At 36.8% G+C, this 22650-nt stretch overlaps 2 protein-coding genes across 2 annotated transcripts; one reads left to right on the forward strand and one right to left on the reverse strand.

Moving 5' to 3' along the window:
- Nucleotides 1-8565: 8565 nt before the first annotated feature.
- On the reverse strand, nucleotides 8566-10007 carry LOC110754699 (beta-mannosyltransferase-like protein). The gene is made up of 2 exons (XM_021955801.2): nucleotides 9629-10007; nucleotides 8566-8938 (listed from the first exon to the last, which is right to left on the reverse strand). Exons 1-2 carry the CDS (start codon nucleotides 9806-9808, stop codon nucleotides 8765-8767), a joined length of 354 nt encoding a protein of 117 aa, XP_021811493.1. The 5' UTR covers nucleotides 9809-10007; the 3' UTR covers nucleotides 8566-8764.
- A 433-nt stretch (nucleotides 10008-10440) lies between these two features.
- On the forward strand, nucleotides 10441-13077 carry REME1 (Pentatricopeptide repeat (PPR) superfamily protein). Its single transcript, XM_021955796.2, has one exon. The coding sequence runs from the start codon at nucleotides 10769-10771 to the stop codon at nucleotides 12683-12685; it is 1917 nt and encodes a 638-aa protein (XP_021811488.2). The 5' UTR covers nucleotides 10441-10768; the 3' UTR covers nucleotides 12686-13077.
- The last annotated feature ends 9573 nt before the right edge of the window (nucleotides 13078-22650 follow it).

The following is a 22650-nucleotide window of genomic DNA, read 5'->3' on the forward strand; positions in this document are numbered from 1 at the left end:
TATTCAAATAAATAAGAACTGAAAAAACAAAAACAAAACATGGCACCACAATTCTCTCTTCTCTCTCCCCAACCACACCCCACACCCCACACCCCACACCCCACTACTAAAAAAAATCACACTAGGTACTAATTTTTATTTGTCCCCTAAGTTGATTTTTGGTACAATAAATTGTCTCCTCTAACAATAGAGACTATGCAGCCACCATTGTTTTATCAGTTTCCTAGTTTGGTGTGGCTATTGCTTATAGGGTACCATTTAGGGAGTCAGTCCTTTCTTATTTTCCCTTAAACAAATACCTAAGCCATTTCAATTAAGTCAAGCCATGTTGAATGACTCCAAGGCTTGCCTACTGATACTCGATAAACTCTAAGACACCCCTCACTTCATCTTTCACCTGAAACATAGAGACATAGTAGTACTATGAGCAAAACGAAACCGCAAAAATACAAAAACAAAAACAAAATTCAAATGCTAGGAGGTATGTGAGTAAGGTCAACTCACTTGGGACTCCCTGCAGAAGATATGAGCGTCATCCTGTACCAAAAAGAACGTCAATAATACTGGGAACTGGTACTAATACTCTAAGGGGTCGTTTGGTACGTCGGACTGTCATGGACTGGACTAAATCCTGGGACTGTCCTGGATTAGTCCGGATTGGACTAAGTTGGATTAAGTACTGACCTATGTTTGGTGATGCGTCGGACTAAGAAGTTGGATTATAAAAATAGTGAAGGCCTATGTTTGATGCTATATCAGACTAAAAAATAATTATTTTAATATTTAAATTTAATTAAAAATTAAAATTAATTAATTAATTATACAAGCCAACTCTTGTGGCTTTGGATAAAGGTGTCAACATGCTCATCATTGAAATGGACTCTGCACTTAGTGTCCAGCTAATCCAGCAAACTGTGGCTTACCGCTTTCATCCTCTGGCTGGCCTGCTGCATAGCTGCGGTACTCTCCTAAGGCAGCTTGAGAACTATCAGATTCAACATGTCTACAGAGAGAAGAATTATCTTGCTGACTGTCTTGCAAGATGGAGCTACAATCTTGACTTGGGCATTTGCTTTTTTGAAAATACCCCCGTGTGGGCTATTGATGTACTCGGTGATGACTTGATAGGGGCCCCTCGGGCCCGTCAGATTCCCATTGATAAAGTTTAGTTGTTCTTTGGGGTTTTTTTCCCCCCATTTCATCAAAAAAAAAAAATAGCCCCACCCCTATCAGCTCTCTTTCTCTCTCTCCTTTAAAAAAAATAAAATTATTGTATCCCTTTTTTGTAAAATAGTATTTTATTCTTATCTTGTTTTTCTCTCCTTTGTTTACTTCTCTCTTTTTTATTTATTCTCCTCTTCTCCATCGTTTCTTTCTGTTATGTTTTTCTTCTTTTTTTTTTTTTTTTTTTTTCCCTCAACTGTGAAGAGAGATCAGCAAGTAGCCTCATCGCCAGTAACCAACTGGCTTCATCGCCACCATTTCTCTGTGGGCCGCCACCAACCAGGGCATCAAACCCTGTAATCCCAGATGAGTAATTTGGCAACATCAGCAAGATGGCTCCATTTTTTCCAGCACTGCCGTCTTCATTGTCTACGCGCAATGGAGGGTTTGTTCATATGAAAATAAACTAAGCCGACTCAACACATATCAAGCGGTTTCTAGACGCCTCTAAAACATCATCTTTTTTTTTCTTCCTTTTTCCTTCTTTCTTCTCTCTGTTTCTAGTTTCATTATTTTTTGCTTTTCTTTTTTTCTTTGGAACTGCTACGAATTGGACTAAGATGGCAAAGATACATGGTCCTGGGTTCTTCTAGTGGGTGGAGTGCGAAGAGAGATCGTTCTGAGAAGAAGTCCAGGTGGAGAGCTGTTGGATCTGTGGAGGTGGGGAGGAAGTCGGACTCGCGTGTTCAAAATAGCAAGTGTGCTATTTTGCGAACCCAATTTCGGACTCACTATATTAGCTGTGCAAGTTCGGGCTTTTTTTAACTGTTGGGCTATATAGTCTCATTTAAACTAATCCCCACCCTTGCCAAACATAGGTTTCAAGGACTATTTAACACAGTCCAATCCAGTGAGGCATAGTGAAGCATGCCAAACATGCCCTAACTATACAAACCTAAAACATTAAGAAACAAGAGTGACCTCAAGAACAAACCAACAATGGATGAAGAAGCAAACATAGGTAATTGCATAACCTTTACAACAGATAAACTAGAAATGCATAAACAATCTGTACACACTATTGATCAAATACTAGAATAGACCAGAGCTCCATCTCCAATTAATGAGAAAGCATTACAGATACTCTCTTCTTCATTTCAACGAATCCACTCAGCCAAACTCAATAAATCAATCATAGCGTACAAATTATATGCAACGAGTGGCATCAAATTCATAAATTGATACCCAAACTCAGAAGAGAAGAGAGAGGAATGAAAGGTACTTACGAGACCCTGTGGAGACAATCTGGCAAAACTTGTATGATAGGGGGGTGATTTGCTGGCGATGGTACTGAGCAGAGCAGGGTGTAGAAAATGCGAGAAAGCTGACGGATTGTTTTTCAAACTGGGTTATGGCATCCTTGATAATAAAAAATAATATAATAAAATAAAATTCTACATCAGGTCATCAATTTTTTTTTTTTTAATAAATAGTATCGCCGCGTGGCTATATTTGGAATTTTTTATACCGGCTATACTATTTTTAACACATGGCGAAATGGGCGCTGGGCACCAGGCGGGTACTCGAATTTTTTAAATTAAAAATAGTATCACCGTGCGGCTATACTATGGTTTTTATTATATAAAAATAGTATAGCCGAGCGGCTGTACTATTTAGGACACGTGGCGAAATGGCGCTAGGCACCAGGCTGGCCTTTTTTTTATAAATAGTATAGCCGATCGCCTATACTCGGATTTTCAATATTAAAAATTGTATAGCCGCCCGGCTAGACTATGATTTTTATTATATAAAATAGTCTAGCCGCTCGGCTGTACTATTTTTGACACGTGGCAAAGTTGCGCTAGGCACATAGGGGCCTGCTTTTTTATTATTTTATAAATAGTATAGCCGAACGGCCATACTGGGATTTTTTATATTAAAAATAGTATAGCCGCTCGGCTATACTATTTGACCCGTGGAGACTAGCATTCCTCCTTCCATACTGCCATGAAGGCCTGAAATTACAAGCACCAGTTGTATCTCCTTGTCAAAATAGAGCAAAATGACTACAAATGATTCACATGATGAGAAAGAGCTGATCAAAAGAAAACTAAAGCGGGGCACTGAGATCCAAGTTCGACCGTCCGCTCAGGCGCCGACGCTCATCACGTGGAAAACAGCTGAGTTCTTAGCCCTGTGATGCAGGCTTCTTCCTTCTGCTTTCATCCCTCTTCCGAAAACACCTCCAACACAAAACATGGAAAGCATAAAGATCAATCTGACGTCCCACCAAGTCCATCAATCCGATAACCTCCATAACCTCCACCCGTGTATCCTCTCTCAGTAGCTTTCTCTCTCCCCATCCTCTCTGTATATAATTTCTCTCAAGAACTCTCAGAGAATAATATTGTGGTTCAGTTTCGTAATCAAAGAGGTTTGTCAAATTGTCAATCATTTTTTCAGCCTCAATTTGTTTATTTTTTGCTGATATTTGCATCATTCATAATAGAAACAGAGTCTGGATTCTTCTCAGAAAAAAATAAATAAATTCACTCTTTATCACAGAATATGTTACCCTGAATATTTTATTTTCTTTTTATATAAAGAATCTTTGTATTATTATGTTTTTGGTATTTAATTTTTATGTATTGTTTCTATGTTATATATTTATGTGTCAACATTTGGTTGCTTTTGAGTTCTTCATAATTGACATATAACTTGGTATCAACATTTGATTACTCTTCTCAGCTTTTATTTTATGTTTTTTCAGTTTATTGTTTTGGCTAATTTTTTTTCTTTGGTTTTTCTAACGGTTTTCACTCAGATTTAAACATTTGGGACAATCTTGCATTTCTTGTTGTATTGTTTTAATTAGTTTAACCAAACGAAGCCATAATGAAGAAGAGAGAATTGAAAAAGAAGAGGGAAGAAGGGAAGAATTAAAATGAAAAACATAAGAATTCATTAAAACATTAATGTTGTACCCAAAAAAAAGTTTATAACTTTTCTAGAAATGTGCACAAAATGTGCATGAGGATGGTGATGGTGTGCAGAGCATAGTTGTGTGAGGGACATGATTATTGACATGTCATTGGAATGAAATGATTGTGGTTTGTGATAATTTCGTTCATTTGATATTTAATAACTACCATTTGCTAGTTTGAATTCATATGTTTTTGTTTGCTACCTTATTAAATTATCTAAACACAATTATAGAATGCAGTGAAATGTTGGAGGAAACTAATTTATGTGTTATCTCTCACATTGATCATTTTATTCGAAGATTCAAAAGAGTACATTTTGTATTTTTTTGGTCTGAAGATTACATTTTAGTATTGATGTGAAGAAATTGCTTTCAGAAAATGCTACTTCTGGTACATAAGTTCCTGAATGCTTATTGACATGAAGGTCAGAAAAGTTACACAACTGAAAGAATAAGGAGCTTTCAAGAAATATGTCCGACTCACTGGCCTGTAACCTGACTCCATCGGAACCTTCACAACAGATAAACTAGAAATTTATAAACAATATGTACACACTATTGATCAAATACTAGAATAGACCAGAGGTCCATCTCCAACTAATGAGAAAGCATTACAGATACTCTCTTCTTCGTTTCAACGAATCCACTCAGCCGAACTCAATAGAGCCTCAATTCCAACTTCATAGTAATCATAATTTATGTGCTGATATATCAAATTTTCTTTGACTTTTACTAGGCACTCCCCCACACCAATACTGCACTGGAATACAGTAGGACGATAGGGAGTGCGAATAACACTCCCCTTAACAGATAAATTCCCATTGACATCCGTGGGATACCACAGTATAGTGCCCGCCATATAAAGTGTTCATAATTAATCTGCAGGTTAACAGAAACCAAATTTCCTAAATAGAAAAATGTACTTCACTGGTGGGTAGGTAGGAATCACAAGAAATAAGAGAAGAAATGAAGAACCTCTACCCTATCAATGGAAAAAGGCCCATTATGTATCAGATTTCTTGCACCTTATGCTAAAATTTACAATCTCTCATCTATCGAAAACCAGACAATGCAAAGAAGATAACAACATTCATACAGTTCTGATAAAATTTCATGCAAAATCCCAACATAAAATTTCCCAACACCCCTTTTGAGATATATTTAATGCCTAATGTAAATAAATATTAACAATTCAATTTCAACCCATTTTACAATTTAATAGTAGAATCTTTAACGGGTAGATAAATCAATCATAGCGTACAAATTATATGCAACGAGTGGCATCAAATTCATAAATTGATACCCAAACTCAGAAGAGAAGAGAGAGGAATGAAAGGTACTTACGAGACCCTGTGGAGACAATCTGGCAAAACTTGGATGATAGGGGGGTGATTTGCTGGCGATGGTACCGAGCAGAGCAGGGTGCAGAAAATGCGAGAAAGCTGACGGATTGTTTTTGAAACTGGGTTATGGCGTTCGAGAGGTTTCGTAAAAGCTGTATGTGTTCGAGAGGTTTAGCAACAGCTGACGGATTGTTTTTGAAACTGGGTTATAGCGTTACGCTATGGCCTTATGAGTTCTGAGTCTGACGCCTGTGGGTGTGCGCCTGACCTCAACGACCTGGGCTTCTCTCTATGATTACGGCAGCAACTCGCATCCCCGATAATAATAAAAAATTTTAAAAAATAAAATTCTACATCGGGTCATCAATTTACGTTTTTTTATTTTATAAATAGTATAGCCGTGCGGCTATACTCGGAATGTTTATACTATTTTAAACACATGGCGAAATGGGCGCTAGGCACCGGGCGGGTACTCGGATTACTCTTTTATATTCAAAACATTATAGCCGACCGGCTATACTATGGTTTTTATTATATAAAAATAGCATCGCCGCGCAGCTGTACTATTTAGGACACGTGGCGAAATGGCTCTAGGCACCAGGTGGGCCGTCTTTTTTTATTTCATAAATAGTATAGCCGACCGGTTAAAATTGTATAGCCGCCGGGCTATACTATGGTTTTTATTATATAAAATAGTATAGCCGATCGGCTGTACTATTTTTGACACGTGGCGAAGTTGCGCTAGGCACATAGGGGCCTGCTTTTATATTATTTTATAAATAGTATAGCCGAACGGCCATACTTGGATTTTTTATATTAAAAATAGTATAGCCGCTCGGCTATACCATTTGACACGTGGAGACTGGCATGCCTCCTGCCATACTGCCATGAAGGCCTGAAATTACAAGCACCAGTTGTATCTCCTTGTCAAAATAGAGCAAAATGACTACAAATGCCTACAGCGAACAAATTCACATGATGAGAAAGAGCTGGTCAAAAGAAAACTAAAAGCAGGGCACTGAGATCCAAGTTCGACCGTCCGCTCAGGCGCCGAAGCTCATCACGTCGAAAACAGCTGAGTTCTTAGCCCTGTGATGCAGGCTTCTTCCTTCTGCTTTCATCCCTCTTCCGAAAACACCTCCAACACAAAACATGGAAATCATAAAGATCAATCTGACGTCCCACCAACTCCATCAATCCGATAACCTCCACCCGTTTATCCTCTCTCAGTAGCTTTCTCTCTCCCCCCCATCCTCTCTGTATATAATCTCTCTCAAGAACTCTCAGAGAATAATATTGTGGTTCAGTTTCGTAATCAAAGAGGTTTGTCAAATTGTCAATCATTTTTTCAGCCTCAATTTGTTTATTTTTGCTGATATTTGCGTCCTTCATAATAGAAACAGAGTCTGGATTCTTCTCAGAAAAAAAAAATTTCAGACTCTTCACCACAGAATATGTTACCCTGAATATTTTATTTTATTTTATATAAAGAGTCTTTGTATTATTATGTTTTTGTATTTAATTTTTATTTATTGTTACTGTGTTATATATTTATATGTCAACATTTGGTTGCTTTTGAGTTCTTCATATAACTTGGTATCAACATTTGGTTACTATTTTCAGCTTTTAATTTATGTTTTTTCAGTTTATTCTTTTGGCTAATTTTTTTTCTTTGGTTTTTCTAACGGTTTTCGCTCAGATTTAAACATCTGGGAAAATCTTGCATTTCTTGTTGTATTGTTGTAATTAGTTTAACCAAAAGAAGCCATAATGAAGAAGAAGAACAGAAGAAGATGAAGAAGAGAGAATTGAAAAAGAAGAGGAAAGAACGAAAATGAAAAACATAAGAAGAATATAAAAACATGAAGAACAGAAGAAAATGAAAAATATAAGAATTCATTAAAACACTAACATTGTACCCGAAAAAAGTTTGTAACTTTTCTAGAAATGTGCACAAAATGTCATGAGGACGGTGATGGTGTTTAGAGCATAGTTGTGTGAGGGACATGATTATTGACATGTCATTGGAATGAAATGATTGTGGTTTGTGATAATTTCGTTCATTTGATGTTTAATAACTACCAATTGCTAGTTTGAATTCATATGTTTTTTTTGGGTAAGTTCTATGTTTCTGATGACCTTATTATATTATCTGAACACAATTATAGAATGCAATGAAATATTGGAGGAAACTAATTTATGTGTTATCTCTCACATCAGTCATTTTATTCGAAAATTCAAAAGAGTGCATTTTAGTATTGGCTTGAAGAAATTGCTTTCAGAATATGCTACTTTCAATGTGTTGGTATATAAGTTCCTGAATGTGCACGAGGTTATTGACATGAAGGTCTTTCAAGAAATATGTCCGACTCACCGGCCCGTTACAAGACTCCATCGGTACCTTGAAAAAACTAATACCTTAATAATAATATCACTTCAAACTTTGATCCTCAAAGGAAATCCAACAGAATAATTTTAGAGATGTGAAGCTTCAATGCTACACAGATCTCCTATAAAGACGTACTCGAGAACTACTTTCAATTTTATAGTGGAACACAACTAAATATTAGGTTAAATTTCAGTTATCTACAACCGAACTTTTTTGGATTTGTTGTTGAGACTCCACCAAAATTTCCTATCGCGTTCAATACTAGTCTATTTCAAAAGGGTCGTTTCGTTTCCAAACTAATTGTAAAAGGATGAGCTTTAGTTTCGTTTCCAAAGTAATTGTAAAAGGATGAGCTTTAGTCTACATCTGTGGTATGGCCCCATTGGCCTTATGACACAACATGGTTACCTTATATATAACAGGGCCAACCACAATTGTTAAAATTCAGATGCTTTATAAATGAAGATGGTCGGATTTCAGTTTTAAAAATTATGTGCTAAGATTTTAACACACTTCAGTTTTAAAAATTTTGTGCTAAGACTTTAATACTTGGCTGACCCATACGCAACGCAAGGAGAAGTTTGACTCTATAGAAAAAGAATCACTAATGGACAATAATGCTTAGATGCGAAACTCAACTCTCAATATTGCTTAATCCATTTTCGCAGAAAGAACTTTTACCAAAAGGTTAAATAATTTCCTTCAAGCCACATTGTATTGAATGATATGAAATGACAAGACTTGGGGCATTTGTTGCAATAAGATGCAAGGATATACAGAATTAGAGCATCCGTACAACGAATGAAATTTGCAAAAAATGGCCAAGCAAGTAGAACATCTAACATAATCAAGGCTTCTTTCTTCAGCATTCCTTTTTCTAATGGCTCATTTCTTTGCCTTCGCAAACCTGAGACACCGGTATTTTTCACCGCTTACGGTGATTTCAAGAGCTCCATCTTGGTTATCTTGATTTGATGCAGTTCCCATTAGAACGCTTTTCTCTTTCTCAAGGTTTTCCTTCTCTATTTTCAGCCTTGCTTCTTGCCTGGCAATCTCTGCCTGAAACAGAACAATTTTCATGAAGCTAAAACAGAAAACAGAAGTGCATCAGCACCTCCAACGGAACTTAATGGTTTGATAAATTAGCAATTGCAGACAAATACTTTAAAAAATAAACTTGATTACAGGGATGACTGCCAAAACATACATAGCTCTTCTGTAATAAACACACAACAAGCTACGCAGCTAAGCAGAGAAAAACTTATGGTCCTGAGAAAACTGCATCTAACTTCTATTGATATTTTTTAACACCCACATAGCATTTAATTCAGATATTAACAAGAGAAGTTGCTGGCTGGGCATTGTTAAAAAGCAACTTGGTCATGAAGAGTGAAAAGAACTGAGCTTGATGTGAACTTGGTAAGGTTGCATTCAACAATAAAACAAAGTCATAACTGTAGACAATTGGGCATATTTATCATTGCTTAACTACGCAAAGGAACACCAATTTGAACTTCAAATTTGGTGCCTCTGCATCTCTGCAACAACAAGAAATTGAAATCCAATTGGGTTCTTAAATCAAACAAAAAAGAAACAAATTTGATAATCTAAACAAACAAAATAGAGATACCATGATGAAAAAATTAAATTCAAACCAGAAAATAGGATTGCACTAGAGGTGTTTGGCAGAACGTCTCAATGAAAAAAAATTAAAGAACTTAATAGAATAAGAATGGTAGAAAAAAGAACCTCGCGGCGAGAGAGCTCAGCTTTCCAAGCAGCTTCTCGCTCGGCGACTTCGCGTTCGCGCTCTTCGATGTAGCTCTGCATCTCTCTCTCCTTCATGATTCTGTCTTGGATATCGGCATCCAAAGCTTCTTTGAGCTCCTGAACGAACTTGTCCACTACAATTTTGATTCTCAGAGACATCTCTAATCTCAGAAACGCGCGAATCCGATTTCTAAACCCTAACGCGCTCACTGAGTCATCGACGCGGTTGCTGCCGGTCCGGCTGGGGGCGGCGATTGGCGAAGAAGAAGACAAACGGATTTGGAACTTCTTCTTTTGCTTTGCTGACACGTCTCTCTATTTTGGTAATGACTACGAGGACTCTTTCCCACCGTCCCTCCCTCGCAACTTAAACGGTGCGTATCTTTTAAAATGGCCGAAACGCTGCGTTTCTATTATAATAAGCTTTGGTGTATGTTTGAGTCATTTTTTGAAGTATTTTCAGCTTTTTTATTATTTATTTTTTTTGGTAAAAAGCTTTTTTATTTCTTTGTTATCTATATATAAAGGCCCTTGGTTAATGCAAATATGAAAAATTTAAATTATTAATTAAATGAAGATAATACGGTAAATTCACACTTTTTCATATTAAAAACAAAATATGGGTCCTATTTTTATAGAACACAACTATCCCTTATCTTTTTTTATTCTAAAATAAAATAAAATAAATTTAAAAAGTAAATATAAAAGCGATAACAGAGGAGGAGGAAATTGAACAAAAGAGTCGAGATGTGGGAATAAATGTTATTAATCATTCGAGTTATAAGTTTCTTGCTTTTTAGGGTTTCAATTTGGAGCGTTTTTGTGTGGAACATTTTAGCAACACTACATTACTTGAAATACATAAAATTTCATGCGAGTTCAGGCACAGAATGTGACTAAAATTGTGTTGTGTCTTTCATTTTAGTTTAGTGGAAATTAAGTATGCGTATTCCAATGCGATCATTAGCTATTAGCAACCTTTGAGAAGGTCAAGAACCTTTGCACTTTGTCGCCTACAAAGAGTATAATATTGGTTGATCTACTACCCAAAAGAACACATTTTACCCGGCAAATGCCAATTAGCAATGCGCCTTCCCTCTCACTCTGTTCTTCTCAAAAATGAGAGCCATCCCCATCTCCAGGTTGAAATGCAAAGCATGGCCATCATTTTCACTGTCACGTCCTTGTTTTCACATAGCTAACGTGGCAGAATCACCACCGTACACTCTGGTTGATGAGTTCACAAAGTTTTGCTACCAGAGAGACCTACCCAGAGCAATGACAGCCATGGAAGCCATGCAAAGGCGTGGACTTTGGGCCGACTCCCTCGTCTACTCGGAGCTCGTCAAGTGCTGCCTGGCTCGTCGAGCTGTTCAACAGGGCAAGCTTGTCCACAAGCACGTTTTCTCAAATGGGTACCGGCCCAAGACCTTTTTAACTAACATATTCATCAGCATGTATGTTAAATTTGGTCTCCTGGAGGAAGCACAGTCGTTGTTCGACGAAATGCCTGAGAGAAACGTTGTTTCCTGGACGACGATGATATCGGCTTACTCTAATGCCAAGCTAAACCACAAGGCCTTGGAGTCTTTGGTTTTGATGCTTAGAGAAGATGTGATGCCTAATAGCTTCACCTACTCTTCAGTTTTGAGAGCTTGCGACGGGTTATGGAATCTCAAGCAGCTTCATTGTAGTATTATTAGAGTTGGGCTAGAATCTGACGTTTTTGTTCGGAGTGCTCTCATTGACGTTTACTCGAAATTGGGTGAGTTGCATAATGCACTAGGCGTTTTCAATGAGATGGTGACTGGAGATTTGGTCGTTTGGAACTCTATCATTGGAGCGTTTGCTCAGAACAGCGATGGTGATGAGGCTCTGAACCTTTTCAAGAGGATGAAGGGGGCTGGTTTTGCAGCTGAAGAGGCCACATTAACGAGTGTTCTGAGAGCTTGCACGGTGTTAGCGCTTTTAGAATTGGGCAGACAAGTTCATGTTCATGCAGTAAAGTATGGTCAAGATCTAATTCTGAACAATGCCCTTCTTGACATGTATTGTAAATGTGGGAGCTTGGAAGATGCAAACTCTGTTTTTACCAGGATGGTGGAGAAGGATGTAATCTCTTGGAGCACCATGATTGCAGGGTTAGCACAAAATGGTTTCAGCCAAGAGGCACTGAGATTGTTCGAGCAGATGAAAATTTCGGGAACGAAGCCAAACTACATCACAATTCTTGGGGTTCTATTTGCTTGTAGTCATGCTGGCCTTTTAGAAGATGGGTGGTACTACTTCCAGAATATGAAGCAGCTTTTCGGGATTGATCCAGGAAGAGAGCACTATGGTTGTGTAATTGATCTTCTTGGAAGGGCTGGGAAGGTAGATGAGGCAGCAAGGTTAATTCAAGAAATGGAATGTGAACCAGATGCAGTGACATGGAGGACTTTGCTCGGTGCATGCAGGGTTCACCGCAACGTGGATTTAGCTGCATATGCTGCCAAGCAAGTTCTTAAAATGGACCCTGATGATGCCGGAACCTACATACTATTGTCCAACATATATGCCAATTCTCAGAGATGGGAAGATGTTGCAGAAGTTAGGAAGAGCATGAGAGCTAGAGGAGTTACTAAAGAACCAGGGTGCAGTTGGATTGAAGTGGACAAACAGATTCATGCTTTTATTATGGGAGATGACTCACATCCACAAATAGATGAGATCAATAGACAGCTGAGCCTGTTGGTTGATAGACTAATGGGAATGGGATACGTTCCAGACACGAATTTTGTTTTGCAAGATCTTGAGGGAGAACAGAGGGAAGTTTCGCTCCTATCCCACAGCGAGAAATTGGCAATTGTCTTTGGTATAATGAGCTTGTCAAAGGGGAGGACTGTTAGGATAAGGAAAAACCTGAGGATCTGTGGAGACTGTCATATATTTGCAAAACTTGTAGCAAAGATGGAGGAGAGAGTTATTGTGATAAGAGATCCCATCCGGTACCATCATTTTCAAGATGGGGTATGCTCTTGTGGGGATTATTGGTAGAGGAAGATGATGATGAGGTTCATAAGCCGGACCTGAGTCTTCGCATGCCTGAGGAGAATAGATACTCATTTAAGATGAGAATAAAGTTCTAAACTTTTTTCTATATGCATTTTTCTGGCTTCAAGATAGTATTCAGGTAGATGTGTGGGTCTGCATATAACTCAAAGTCATACACCAGAGAATGATAGTATCAATAAGATTTATTTTGAGAGAAAAAAGAATAAGGAAAAGAAGAAAAAGAAGAAGATGGCACATTTTCTCGTTGTGAATTTGAAGAAATGTGTGTTAGTGGCTTGTGCGAAAAATGTGAAATTAATTAGTATTCCTTCAATAATTATGTAAAAAGAATAATTTTTGTTAATTTTAATGAATTATTTGTTTATAATCTTAAATGAATAAGAATTGGCTTAGGATTTTATAAGAATTTGGCTCCTAATAAATAGTAAGAAAGAAGAGGGAGAGAATTTGAAAATGTTTTTTTGTCTATGACTTCAGTGAATAGTACACTTTGATGAAATTATTCTGGAGCAAAAATTAGAATCTTTTCTGCTACACTTTTCTCTTACAAGTTACAAGATATTCAAATCATTGAGTAACTGCGTGATGATCTATGTGATGATCTGTGTGATAATCTCAATGATGGTCCTCTGCTGGAAAACAGTTATGGGTGTGTGATTTGTGGATGAACAATGTTTCTATAACCACCACCGATTCATATCAGCCCCACAAGCGTATTTGAGGATTACAAAAATTCCCAGTCAGCCTGCCCCATTTTGTATCTCCCTCCACTCCATCCAAAAAATTTGATGTTTGATGTAACCCTTTCCTTTGCCTATTGTTTGTCTCCACGTTTCATGCTAAGTTTGGGAAGGGATATTACATAAAAAATAAAAAAAAATAAAAAAAATTCACTCAATTGGTGAAAGAAAAGAAAAGAAAAGAGAAAAATTGTGATTAAGTGGTGGTTGAATGAAATTTCATTTTTGGGTTTCATTTTTGGGCCTTCTAAATAAATTGGTGTTTGTTCAATTCAAGGAAAGGAGTATGAATAATTGTAAATGAAGGTATAAGGAGTTTTGATCGTGTAAAAGAAAAAATCTAATCGTGATGATTCGAAGTCTTGCAAACAATTGTTTTATGCTCTTATATTTTGAGTTCCTTGGACTTTGTTTTATCCATACCTTTCATTTCTTACTCACCTTACACCCTTGTCCCCATTACAACCTATGTTAAAGACCTAAATTGATCTTAAATGTCATGTGGTTGAATTGCATTCATTTTTCTACTTTTAAGTGTTGGCATCCTTCTTGAGATCATATTAATGCAAGTTCTTCATCTTTCTATTTCGAGTTAAGTCTTTATGGTTTAACTCTAATCTCATGTTTATAACTGAGTGTTGCATTATAGCCCTCTTCCGAGTGATTCATTTGTGAGAGGACAACTTTGGTGAGATTTGAAGTTGAACTTGTGCTTTGTATGATTTTTGAAATTGTGTGAAAACTAAGATTGGGGAATTTGTTGCATTTGGCTATCACACTACCACACTTTGAGCATATTATGTTTTGAACTTTGCCGCTTTGTGAATAATGTTTAAAATTGAGCTTTTATTGTTAAAACTTTTGAGTCATGTGTATGAGTCATTTCTCTTCAGAAAATGTTCGGAAAGATTGTTTTGAGTTCTTTTTATTTTTGTAATTTTTTTTGTTTTGTTTTGTTTTGTTTTTGTTAATGTAATTATTTTTTTGTTTTTGTTTTTTATTTTGCTTAAGGACTAACAATCTTTTAAGTTTTCTAATTACCTTGTTTTACAGAGTCAGTAAAACGTTTGTGGGTATCGTATCTGTTAAACCCTCAGGAGACACAACTCCTCCTACTAGGGATGCCTAGAGGTTTAAAGGCTTGTTGCATTCGCTCAATGCAATCGAGTTACCTACGAAAGTGGTCTAGTTAACTTCTTGTTTTGTTTTGTGTTGTTTTGCTCGAGGACTAGCAAAATCTAGGTTTGGGGGTATTTGATCGGTTCATAATTGTATATCATTTTGTACCCTTCTAGCTTATGATTTGGTTATGTTTTTGAGTTAAACTTGTGCTTTTAATCCTTTTTGTGTTTATCTTTCAGTTCATTGAGCTTTAGGTAATAATGATGGCTTTAGAGAGCATAATTCATGCAATTCAAGCATGTTAGGGCCTAATTTGGATGAATGGATGAAGAGCTTAAAGACAAACTCAATTTTGGCTACAATCCCCTGCCAGCCCAGTTTCGTAGGTCATATTGCAAGCTTTGTTTCAGCAACCTACATAGCTCGGATGAGGCCACATTCTTCATGAAAGTTGTTCCAATGGGTGTGTAATATAACATATCCAAAATTCAGCCCCATTGGATAAATATGGAGTCTGTTACCTAGCAAACACAGAGCCATGCTCAGGATGGATTTTATCAGCGCGCAAAATGAGTTAGCAATTTCTTTTGGCCTTAACTTCCTCCTCTGACCTTGGATTGGCCCAAATGATATATGGCTGGAAAGAAGACATTCTGAACTTCAAGTTTGAGTGCTTAAAGTCTTAATTTGCTTAAGGGAAGCCCAATTCGTAAGCCCTTGAAGTTGCTGGTCATGCTGACCTCAGGATGAGCTATTATTTCTGGTTGGAAGCTTGGTCATGGTGACATGAAGATGAGCTAGGGCTGCTGGTGGGATTTATTAGTGAAGTGCATCAACCATTTCAGATTTTATAATGGAAGTGTTGTATGCATTAGTGAAGTGCATCAACCATTTCAGATTTTATAAAACAAGTGTTGTATGCATTAGCCATACTTAATTCAGATTTTCAGCTTCCTTAGGCCTATATATAGTGAGGTTTCCCAAGCTTGTAAACACACCCCAAGGGGGGGAGCTCTCAAACACTTCTCTAGAGCTCCCTTCCCTTCTCTCCCTCAAATTCTCTTAGTTTCTCTTTCTAGTTTTCAATTGTTGTAATGAAATATTTGTGCTGAAATTCTCTTTAAGTCTTTCCAAGTTCTACTTTAATTTTCATTGTTATGTAAATTCTTTTCTTTAGTTTCAAGTTTGATTAGTTTCCAAGTTTCAATTATGATTTTTGTTCTTATTCATTATGCTTATAAGTTAATATGCTAGTTTGAATGATTGATCACCATTTAGCATAGAAGAACATTTTAAACAACCAAGCATGTATCTAATCCCTGTTGTCAAATGTCCATACATACTCTTCCTATTCATAGTTCAATTCGAATTAAAGCATGGTGTATACTCTTAATTCAAACCAAGATAGCTAACATGCAAGCCTAAATGGTGATCAATCATTCAAACTAGCATATTAACTTATAAGCATAATGAATAAGAACAAAAACCATAATTGAAACTTGGAAACTAATTCAACTTGAAAACTTAAGAAAAGAATTTACATAACAAAGAAAAATAAATTACAACTAAGAAAACATTAAGGAAACTAAGAGAACTTTGAGGAAGAAAGGAAGTGTTTGAGAACTTTGAGGAGGGAGAAGAAAGTGTTTGGGAACTTTAGAGAATTTTGGAAGAACATGTGTTTGAGAGCTTTGAGGATTTTGGAAGGGAATGTGTTTAAGACATGGGGAATTTGGAAGAGACTGTTTGAGAACTTGGAGGATTTGGAGAAGAAAGTAGAGAGGTGTTTTGAGAGCTTTGTGGATTTTGGAAGAGAGTGTTTAGGAACTTTGAGAATTTGGAAGAGAGTGGTTGAGAACTTGGAGGATGTTTGTGAACTTGGAGAATTTGAGAACTTAGGGAAGGAAGAGAAATGTGTTTGTGAAGTGTTTGAGACATGGAGACTTTTGGAAGAGAAGGGAAGTAGAGAGATGTTTGAGAACTTTGAGGATTTTGGAAGAACATGTGTTTGAAAGCTTTAGAGAATTTGATGAAGGAAATGGAGAAGTGTTTGGGAAGTGTTTGGAGAAGAGAGTATTTGAAGAATTTAGAAGAAGAGAAAGGAAAAGTGTTTGATATTTAGTACAAAGAAAATTTAATAGAATGATCTTATTACAACAATTGAGAACTACAAAGGGAAACTAAGAGAATTTGAGGGAGAGAAGGGAAGGGAGCTCTAGAGAAGTGCTTGAGAGCTCCCCCCCTTGGGGTGTGTTTACAAGCTTGGGAAACCTCACTATATATAGGCCTAAGGAAGCTGAAAATCTGAATTAAGTATGGCTAATGCATATAACACTTGTTTTATAAAATCTGAAATGGTTGATGCACTTCACTAATGCATACAACACTTGCATTATAAAATCTGAAATGGTTGATGCACTTCACTAATAAATCCCACCAGCAGCCCTAGCTCATCTTCATGTCACCATGACCAAGCTTCCAACCAGAAATGATAGCTCATACCTAGCTCACCATGACCAAGCATCCAACCAGCACATGCTGAGGTCAGCATGGCCAGCAACTTCAAGGGCTTACAACTTGGGCTTCTCTTAAGCAAATGATGACTTTAAGCACTCCAAATTGAAGTTCAGAATGTCTTCTTTCCAGCCATATATCATTTGGGCCAATCCAAGGTCGGAGGAGAAAGTTAAGGCCAAAACAAATTGCTAACTCATTTTGCGCGCTGATAAAATCCATCCTGAGCATGGCTCTGTGTTTGCTAGGTAACAGACTCCATATTTATCCAATGGGGCTGAATTTTGGATATGTTATATTACACACCCATTGGAACAACTTTCATGAAGAATGTGGCCTCATCCGAGCTATGTAGGTTGCTGAAACAAAGCTTGCAATATGACCTACGAAACTGGGCTGGCAGGGGACTGTAGCCAAAATTGAGTTTGTCTTTAAGCTCTTCATCCATTCATCCAAATTAGGCCCTAACATGCATGGATTGCATCATTTACTATCCAAAGCCATCATTATTACCTAAAGCTCAATGAACTGAAAGATAAACACAAAAAGGATTAAAAGCACAAGTTTAACTCAAAAACATAACCAAATCATAAGCTAGAAGGGTACAAAATGATATGTAAATATGCACCGATCAAATACCCCCAAACCTAGATTTTGCTAGTCCTCGAGCAAAACAAAAGGAAAACAAAGATAAAAACAAACAAGAAGTTAACTAGACCACTTTCGTAGGTAACTCGATTGCATTGAGCATATGCAACAAGCCTTTAAACCTCTAGGCATCCCTAGTAGGAGGAGTTGTGTCTCCTGAGGGTTTAACAGATACGATACCCACAAACGTTTTACTGACTCTGTAAAACAAGGTAATTAGAAAACTTAAAAGATTGTTAGTCCTTAAGCAAAATAAAAAACAAAAACAAAAAAAAAATTACATTAACAAAAACAAAACAAAACAAAACAAAACAAAAAAAAAAAAAATTACAAAAATAAAAAGAACTCAAAACAATCTTTCCGAACATTTTCTGAAGAGAAATGACTCATGCACATGACTCAAAAGTTTTAACAATAAAAGCTCAATTTTAAACATTATTCACAAAGCGGCAAAGTTCAAAACATAATATGCTCAAAGTGTGGTAGTGTGATAGCCAAATGCAACAAATTCCCCAATCTTAGTTTTCACACAATTTCAAAAATCATACAAAGCACAAGTTCAACTTCAAATCTCACCAAAGTTGTCCTCTCACAAATGAATCACTCGGAAGATGGCTATAATGCAACACTCAGTTATAAACATGAGATTAGAGTTAAACCATAAAGACTTAACTCGAAATAGAAAGATGAAGAACTTGCATTAATATGATCTCAAGAAGGATGCCAAACACTTAAAAGTAGAAAAATGAATGCAATTCAACCACATGACATTTAAGATCAATTTAGGTCTTTAACATAGGTTGTAATGGGGCCAAGGGTGTAAGGTGAGTAAGAAATGAAAGGTATGGATAAAACAAAGTCCAAGGAACTCAAAATATAAGAGCATAAAACAATTGTTTACAAGACTTCGAATCATCACAATGAGAATTTATTTTTCTTTTACATGATCAAAACTCCTTATACCTTCATTTACATTGATTCACTCCTTTCCTGAACAACCACCAATTTATTTTGAAGGCCCAAAAATGAAATTTCATTCAACCACCACTTAATCACAATTTTTCTCTTTTCTTTTCTTTTCTTTCACCAATTGAGTGAAATTTTTTTTTTCTTTATGTAATATCCCTTCCCAAACTTAGCATGAAAAACACATCCGAATTAGAGCTCATGAGTTCCTTAGAAAGGTAAATTCTTGTTTTTCGGGCTAAGGAGAGGAAATATAATTGGTAAAATGAAAGAAAAGGTTTACATGTAGGCTCAAAATGGTTAACAATGGAAAATCATGCTTAAGCATGCATAAGGTTAGCTTGAAAGGCACAAACGATCCAAAGAGGGCCTTAATATCACTTCTTAAATGTCATGAAATCAAATTGCATAAGAATGAATGACTTTTAAGTGTTCAACCAAATCAATGAATAATGAGATCAAACAACAACTTTGATGACAAGAAAATAAGAGTATGTATATAACACTCATGAATTGAAGTACAAGGCTCAAAAGCTCACATTATATGGTTATATAAGTCTAATTTATGCTTGATACAATTCTTTGGGTCATGCAAATCCTTTAATTGGAGAATTATGAAAAAAATGGCAAGTGCAAAGAAGGTTTCGAACATATCATGCTAGAACGATGCCAAATTAATTATATATATATATATATATATATATATATTTTTACAATAAAAATTTACAAGGAAAAAAAATTAATAATAATAAATAAATAAAATTCAATTTTCATTTAAGTCATGCAAACATTTATCACAATCTCATCAAATGTGTTCGGAAAGTAAATAAAATCAAAATCAAAATAAAATAAAAATAAAAATAAAAATAAAAGCAAGAATTAAACAAAATAAAGTAAAAATAAAAACAAGCAAATAAAAAAATTTAAATTAAATTAAGGAAAAACCAATTTTACATGCTAAACTCCAATACCCCCAAACCTAGAAATGAACATTGTCCTCAATGTTTAAAAATTAGCCACAAACAATGTCATAACAAGAACTTGTTGTGTAGATACAGCTGCACCAAAATGGATTCAGTTGCATCCTCAACTTGTGATACTCGCAAGTGCACGAACCGTTGGTAGTTTAGCGTATGTAAGTGCGAGGTCGATTCCACAGGGATTGGTGATTGAATGATCCAATTTAGTTTCCCTACACAAAACAGAAATGAAAAAGAAAGGAAATAAATAAAACAAGGAAGAAAGAAATAACTAACTCAAGCAAATAAGTTCCCAAGTTCAATTAGATTAATGGATTGGTTCTAGCTAAAGTATGATTAAGCCATGGTGTGTGGTCATAACAAGAAATGAAAGGTACTAAAGTAAATATAAATCACAAAACACACTTGAATTAAAATACACAAATAAAATAAAATAAAATAAATAAAAATAAAAATTACAAAACAAACAAACAAACAAATAAATAAATAACGAAACAGTAAAACACTCAAAACAGTAAGCCCTAAAGAGACAGTCTTACGCAAACTAAAACCCAAACGTTTGAAAGCCCAACCCCAAAGAAAGTTAACTCACTTTGAAACCAAAACAATGGTGAAAACCCGACCCACAATGAAATCCAAAGCCCACACGTTTTAATTTTAATTTTTTCTTAAAAAGATAAAACGTGAATTATGAGCGCAAAGCGGGATTTCTAAAAAGAGGGAATGTGGTCCCTGATGTCGTCTCATGGATAGTCATGGGCAGACTGAGCGAGACACGTGTTGACAGATAGAAGCGCCGCAGATTTCACAAGCAGAAATTACGGGCTCATGGAAAGGCGCGAAGGCTTTACTGAACGCGTCCGTTCAGAAAAGACATGTCGTGATAAATGAGTTGGGTATGGTTGGAAAGCGAGAAGGTTGTGGGACTCGATGAATGCTGGAGATTCAGAAATGCTTAGACGCTGCAATGGCTAGGGTTTGTCAAAGACTATATCTATAAGAAGGAAAAAGAAGGGGATAAAAACAAAACCACAAACTCAGAAACACAAAAGAGAAAAGAAGAAAAAAGTGAGAAATCAAATGGCCTCTTCCTATCCATTTTCGTTGGATCTCAACCTAGCTCCACCGACTCAAACACGGGGCCAAGCAGCAGCACCAGTATGGATGCCCTACTTTGGCTCCTCACGAGGGCCTGTGTCTGTCAATGACTCAATACTCCTAGACAACGATGTTGCTATTGGAGTTGGCAGAAATTTAGTGACTCCCAAAGATATACATGTGTTCGGGACAAGGGATGACAACCAAGTCACGAGTGATGCCCTGGCACTGAGCGTGCAGAGTACAGCATGTGCTGCAAGTTTGGGTCATCGCCTACTTGCGAAGTCCCATGAGGTAGAGGTGCTGAAAGCTCAGTTGGCGGCGGAGCGAAGTATGGTTGAAGATTGTCAAAGTGCTATAAAGAGCTTAAAAAGGGAGAGGTCAAGGATAGTGGAGGTGAATCGACACCAGCTAGAAGTATTGCGGGACGAGAATAAAAACCTATCAAAGATGGTAGAGTTGTATTCTCGCGACATGCGAAAGCAGCTGGAGGACCTAGACCGACCGGGTAAACGCAAGCAAGTAGATCGCGAGAGTAGTTACGCTCAAGCTAAGATTGCGATCTTTGGGAGCTCAAGTGATGAGCCCCAAGAGGCTGTGCGTGAAGCCCCGAAAGAGGACAGCCAGAGGGCCAAACTCAAAGCTCCTATGGTCGAGACACCGAAGGCCAAGAAGAAATGATTTCAGTTTTTATTTAATTTTAAAGTGTATGTGTGTTTTTTTTTTTAATTGGGAAATAAAAACGTTAGCTATCTCAAAGAAACGATTGACCCTAAATTTAAAGAACGACAATCAAACAAAAACACGAAGACCCAAACAAGATTTTTTTTTTTATTTTATTTTATTTTTAGTTAAGTAAATACACAAATAACTGCTTCTTCTTTTAAGAGAAAAACTTAAGGATGACCAGTTAAGGGCCTCAGAAAACACAGCCAGGGGTTCCGGGAAGGTTGGAGGGGTCACAATGGTCCCGCTTAAAACCCTAACTTCTTAGACACCGAAGGTGTCGCCTTAAAGAACTCCTAGACATTGTATAGACTGCGGTTGCTCACTGGAGTTACCAAAAATTTAGCTCCTTCAAAGAATATCCTATGAGTTTTAAATTATACTACCTAATTAAATAAAAAACAAAATAAATAAATAAATAAATAAACTGAAATAAACACGCAATTCAAACAAGAATTTAAAAGAAGAGATGGGATTCTTGCACCAGGTGTCCAAGACGCATCTTTAATTTTGTCTCTTCTTCCAACTAAATTCTTGAGAAACCTGACAAACAAGAAAAAAACAATTGAAAAAAAATAAAATAAAATAACAACTGAAAAAAAGCAAAAACACAAACATCATAAAACAGGGAGGCAAAAGTAAGTGAAAGTGTAAGCATGCTCCCTTTTAAAAAAAAACGTGCTCGCAATTTGCGCCGGAAATGAAGGGATCCGAGAGAAAAGAGCACAGGATAGCACCCTCGAGATCCGAAGTGCTTTCGGCTCCCTCGTCTGTTTAAGTCTATTTAAACTCATCTCGGTGAAGTAGAAGAGCACCCCGCATTTCTTCCTGCAAATTCAGAGAAAAACATCAAAAAATCCAAAAATAAAACAATGGCATCCTCATGCACTCACCTTGATGATCTTAACCTTGAATTGTCCCTTGCGCCACCGAATGCGCAGATAAGGGTTCCTCAAAACCATGTCTTCCCAAACTCCACATATCATCATGGTACGGCCTCAAACTTTGCTGAGGTAATACCGAACTTTTCTGAGGCAGTGCCGAACAGAGCAGCGCTGCTGGAAGGCATGATTGGCAGCAAGCTCACATCGACAAATCATCTGCATGTGGCACAGAGGTCTGATAAGGCAGCGGTAGAGGAGTCCCACAATTT

This window comes from Prunus avium, chromosome 8, assembly GCF_965620075.1.
Source record: "Prunus avium chromosome 8, drPruAviu1.hap1.1, whole genome shotgun sequence".
Lineage (NCBI taxonomy): Eukaryota > Viridiplantae > Streptophyta > Magnoliopsida > Rosales > Rosaceae > Prunus > Prunus avium.

What these genes read in the sequence shown, in the direction of transcription:
- LOC110754699 (XM_021955801.2), bottom strand. Translation starts at nt 9,808, where the DNA reads ATGTCTCTGAGAATCAAAATTGTAGTGGACAAGTTCGTTCAGGAGCTC. An exon ending in CTGAGCTCTCTCGCCGCGAG is followed by an intron (nt 8,939 to 9,628) that starts GTTCTTTTTTCT and finishes GTTCTGTTTCAG; the next exon opens with GCAGAGATTGCCAGGCAAGA.
- REME1 (XM_021955796.2), top strand. Translation starts at nt 10,769, where the DNA reads ATGAGAGCCATCCCCATCTCCAGGTTGAAATGCAAAGCATGGCCATCA.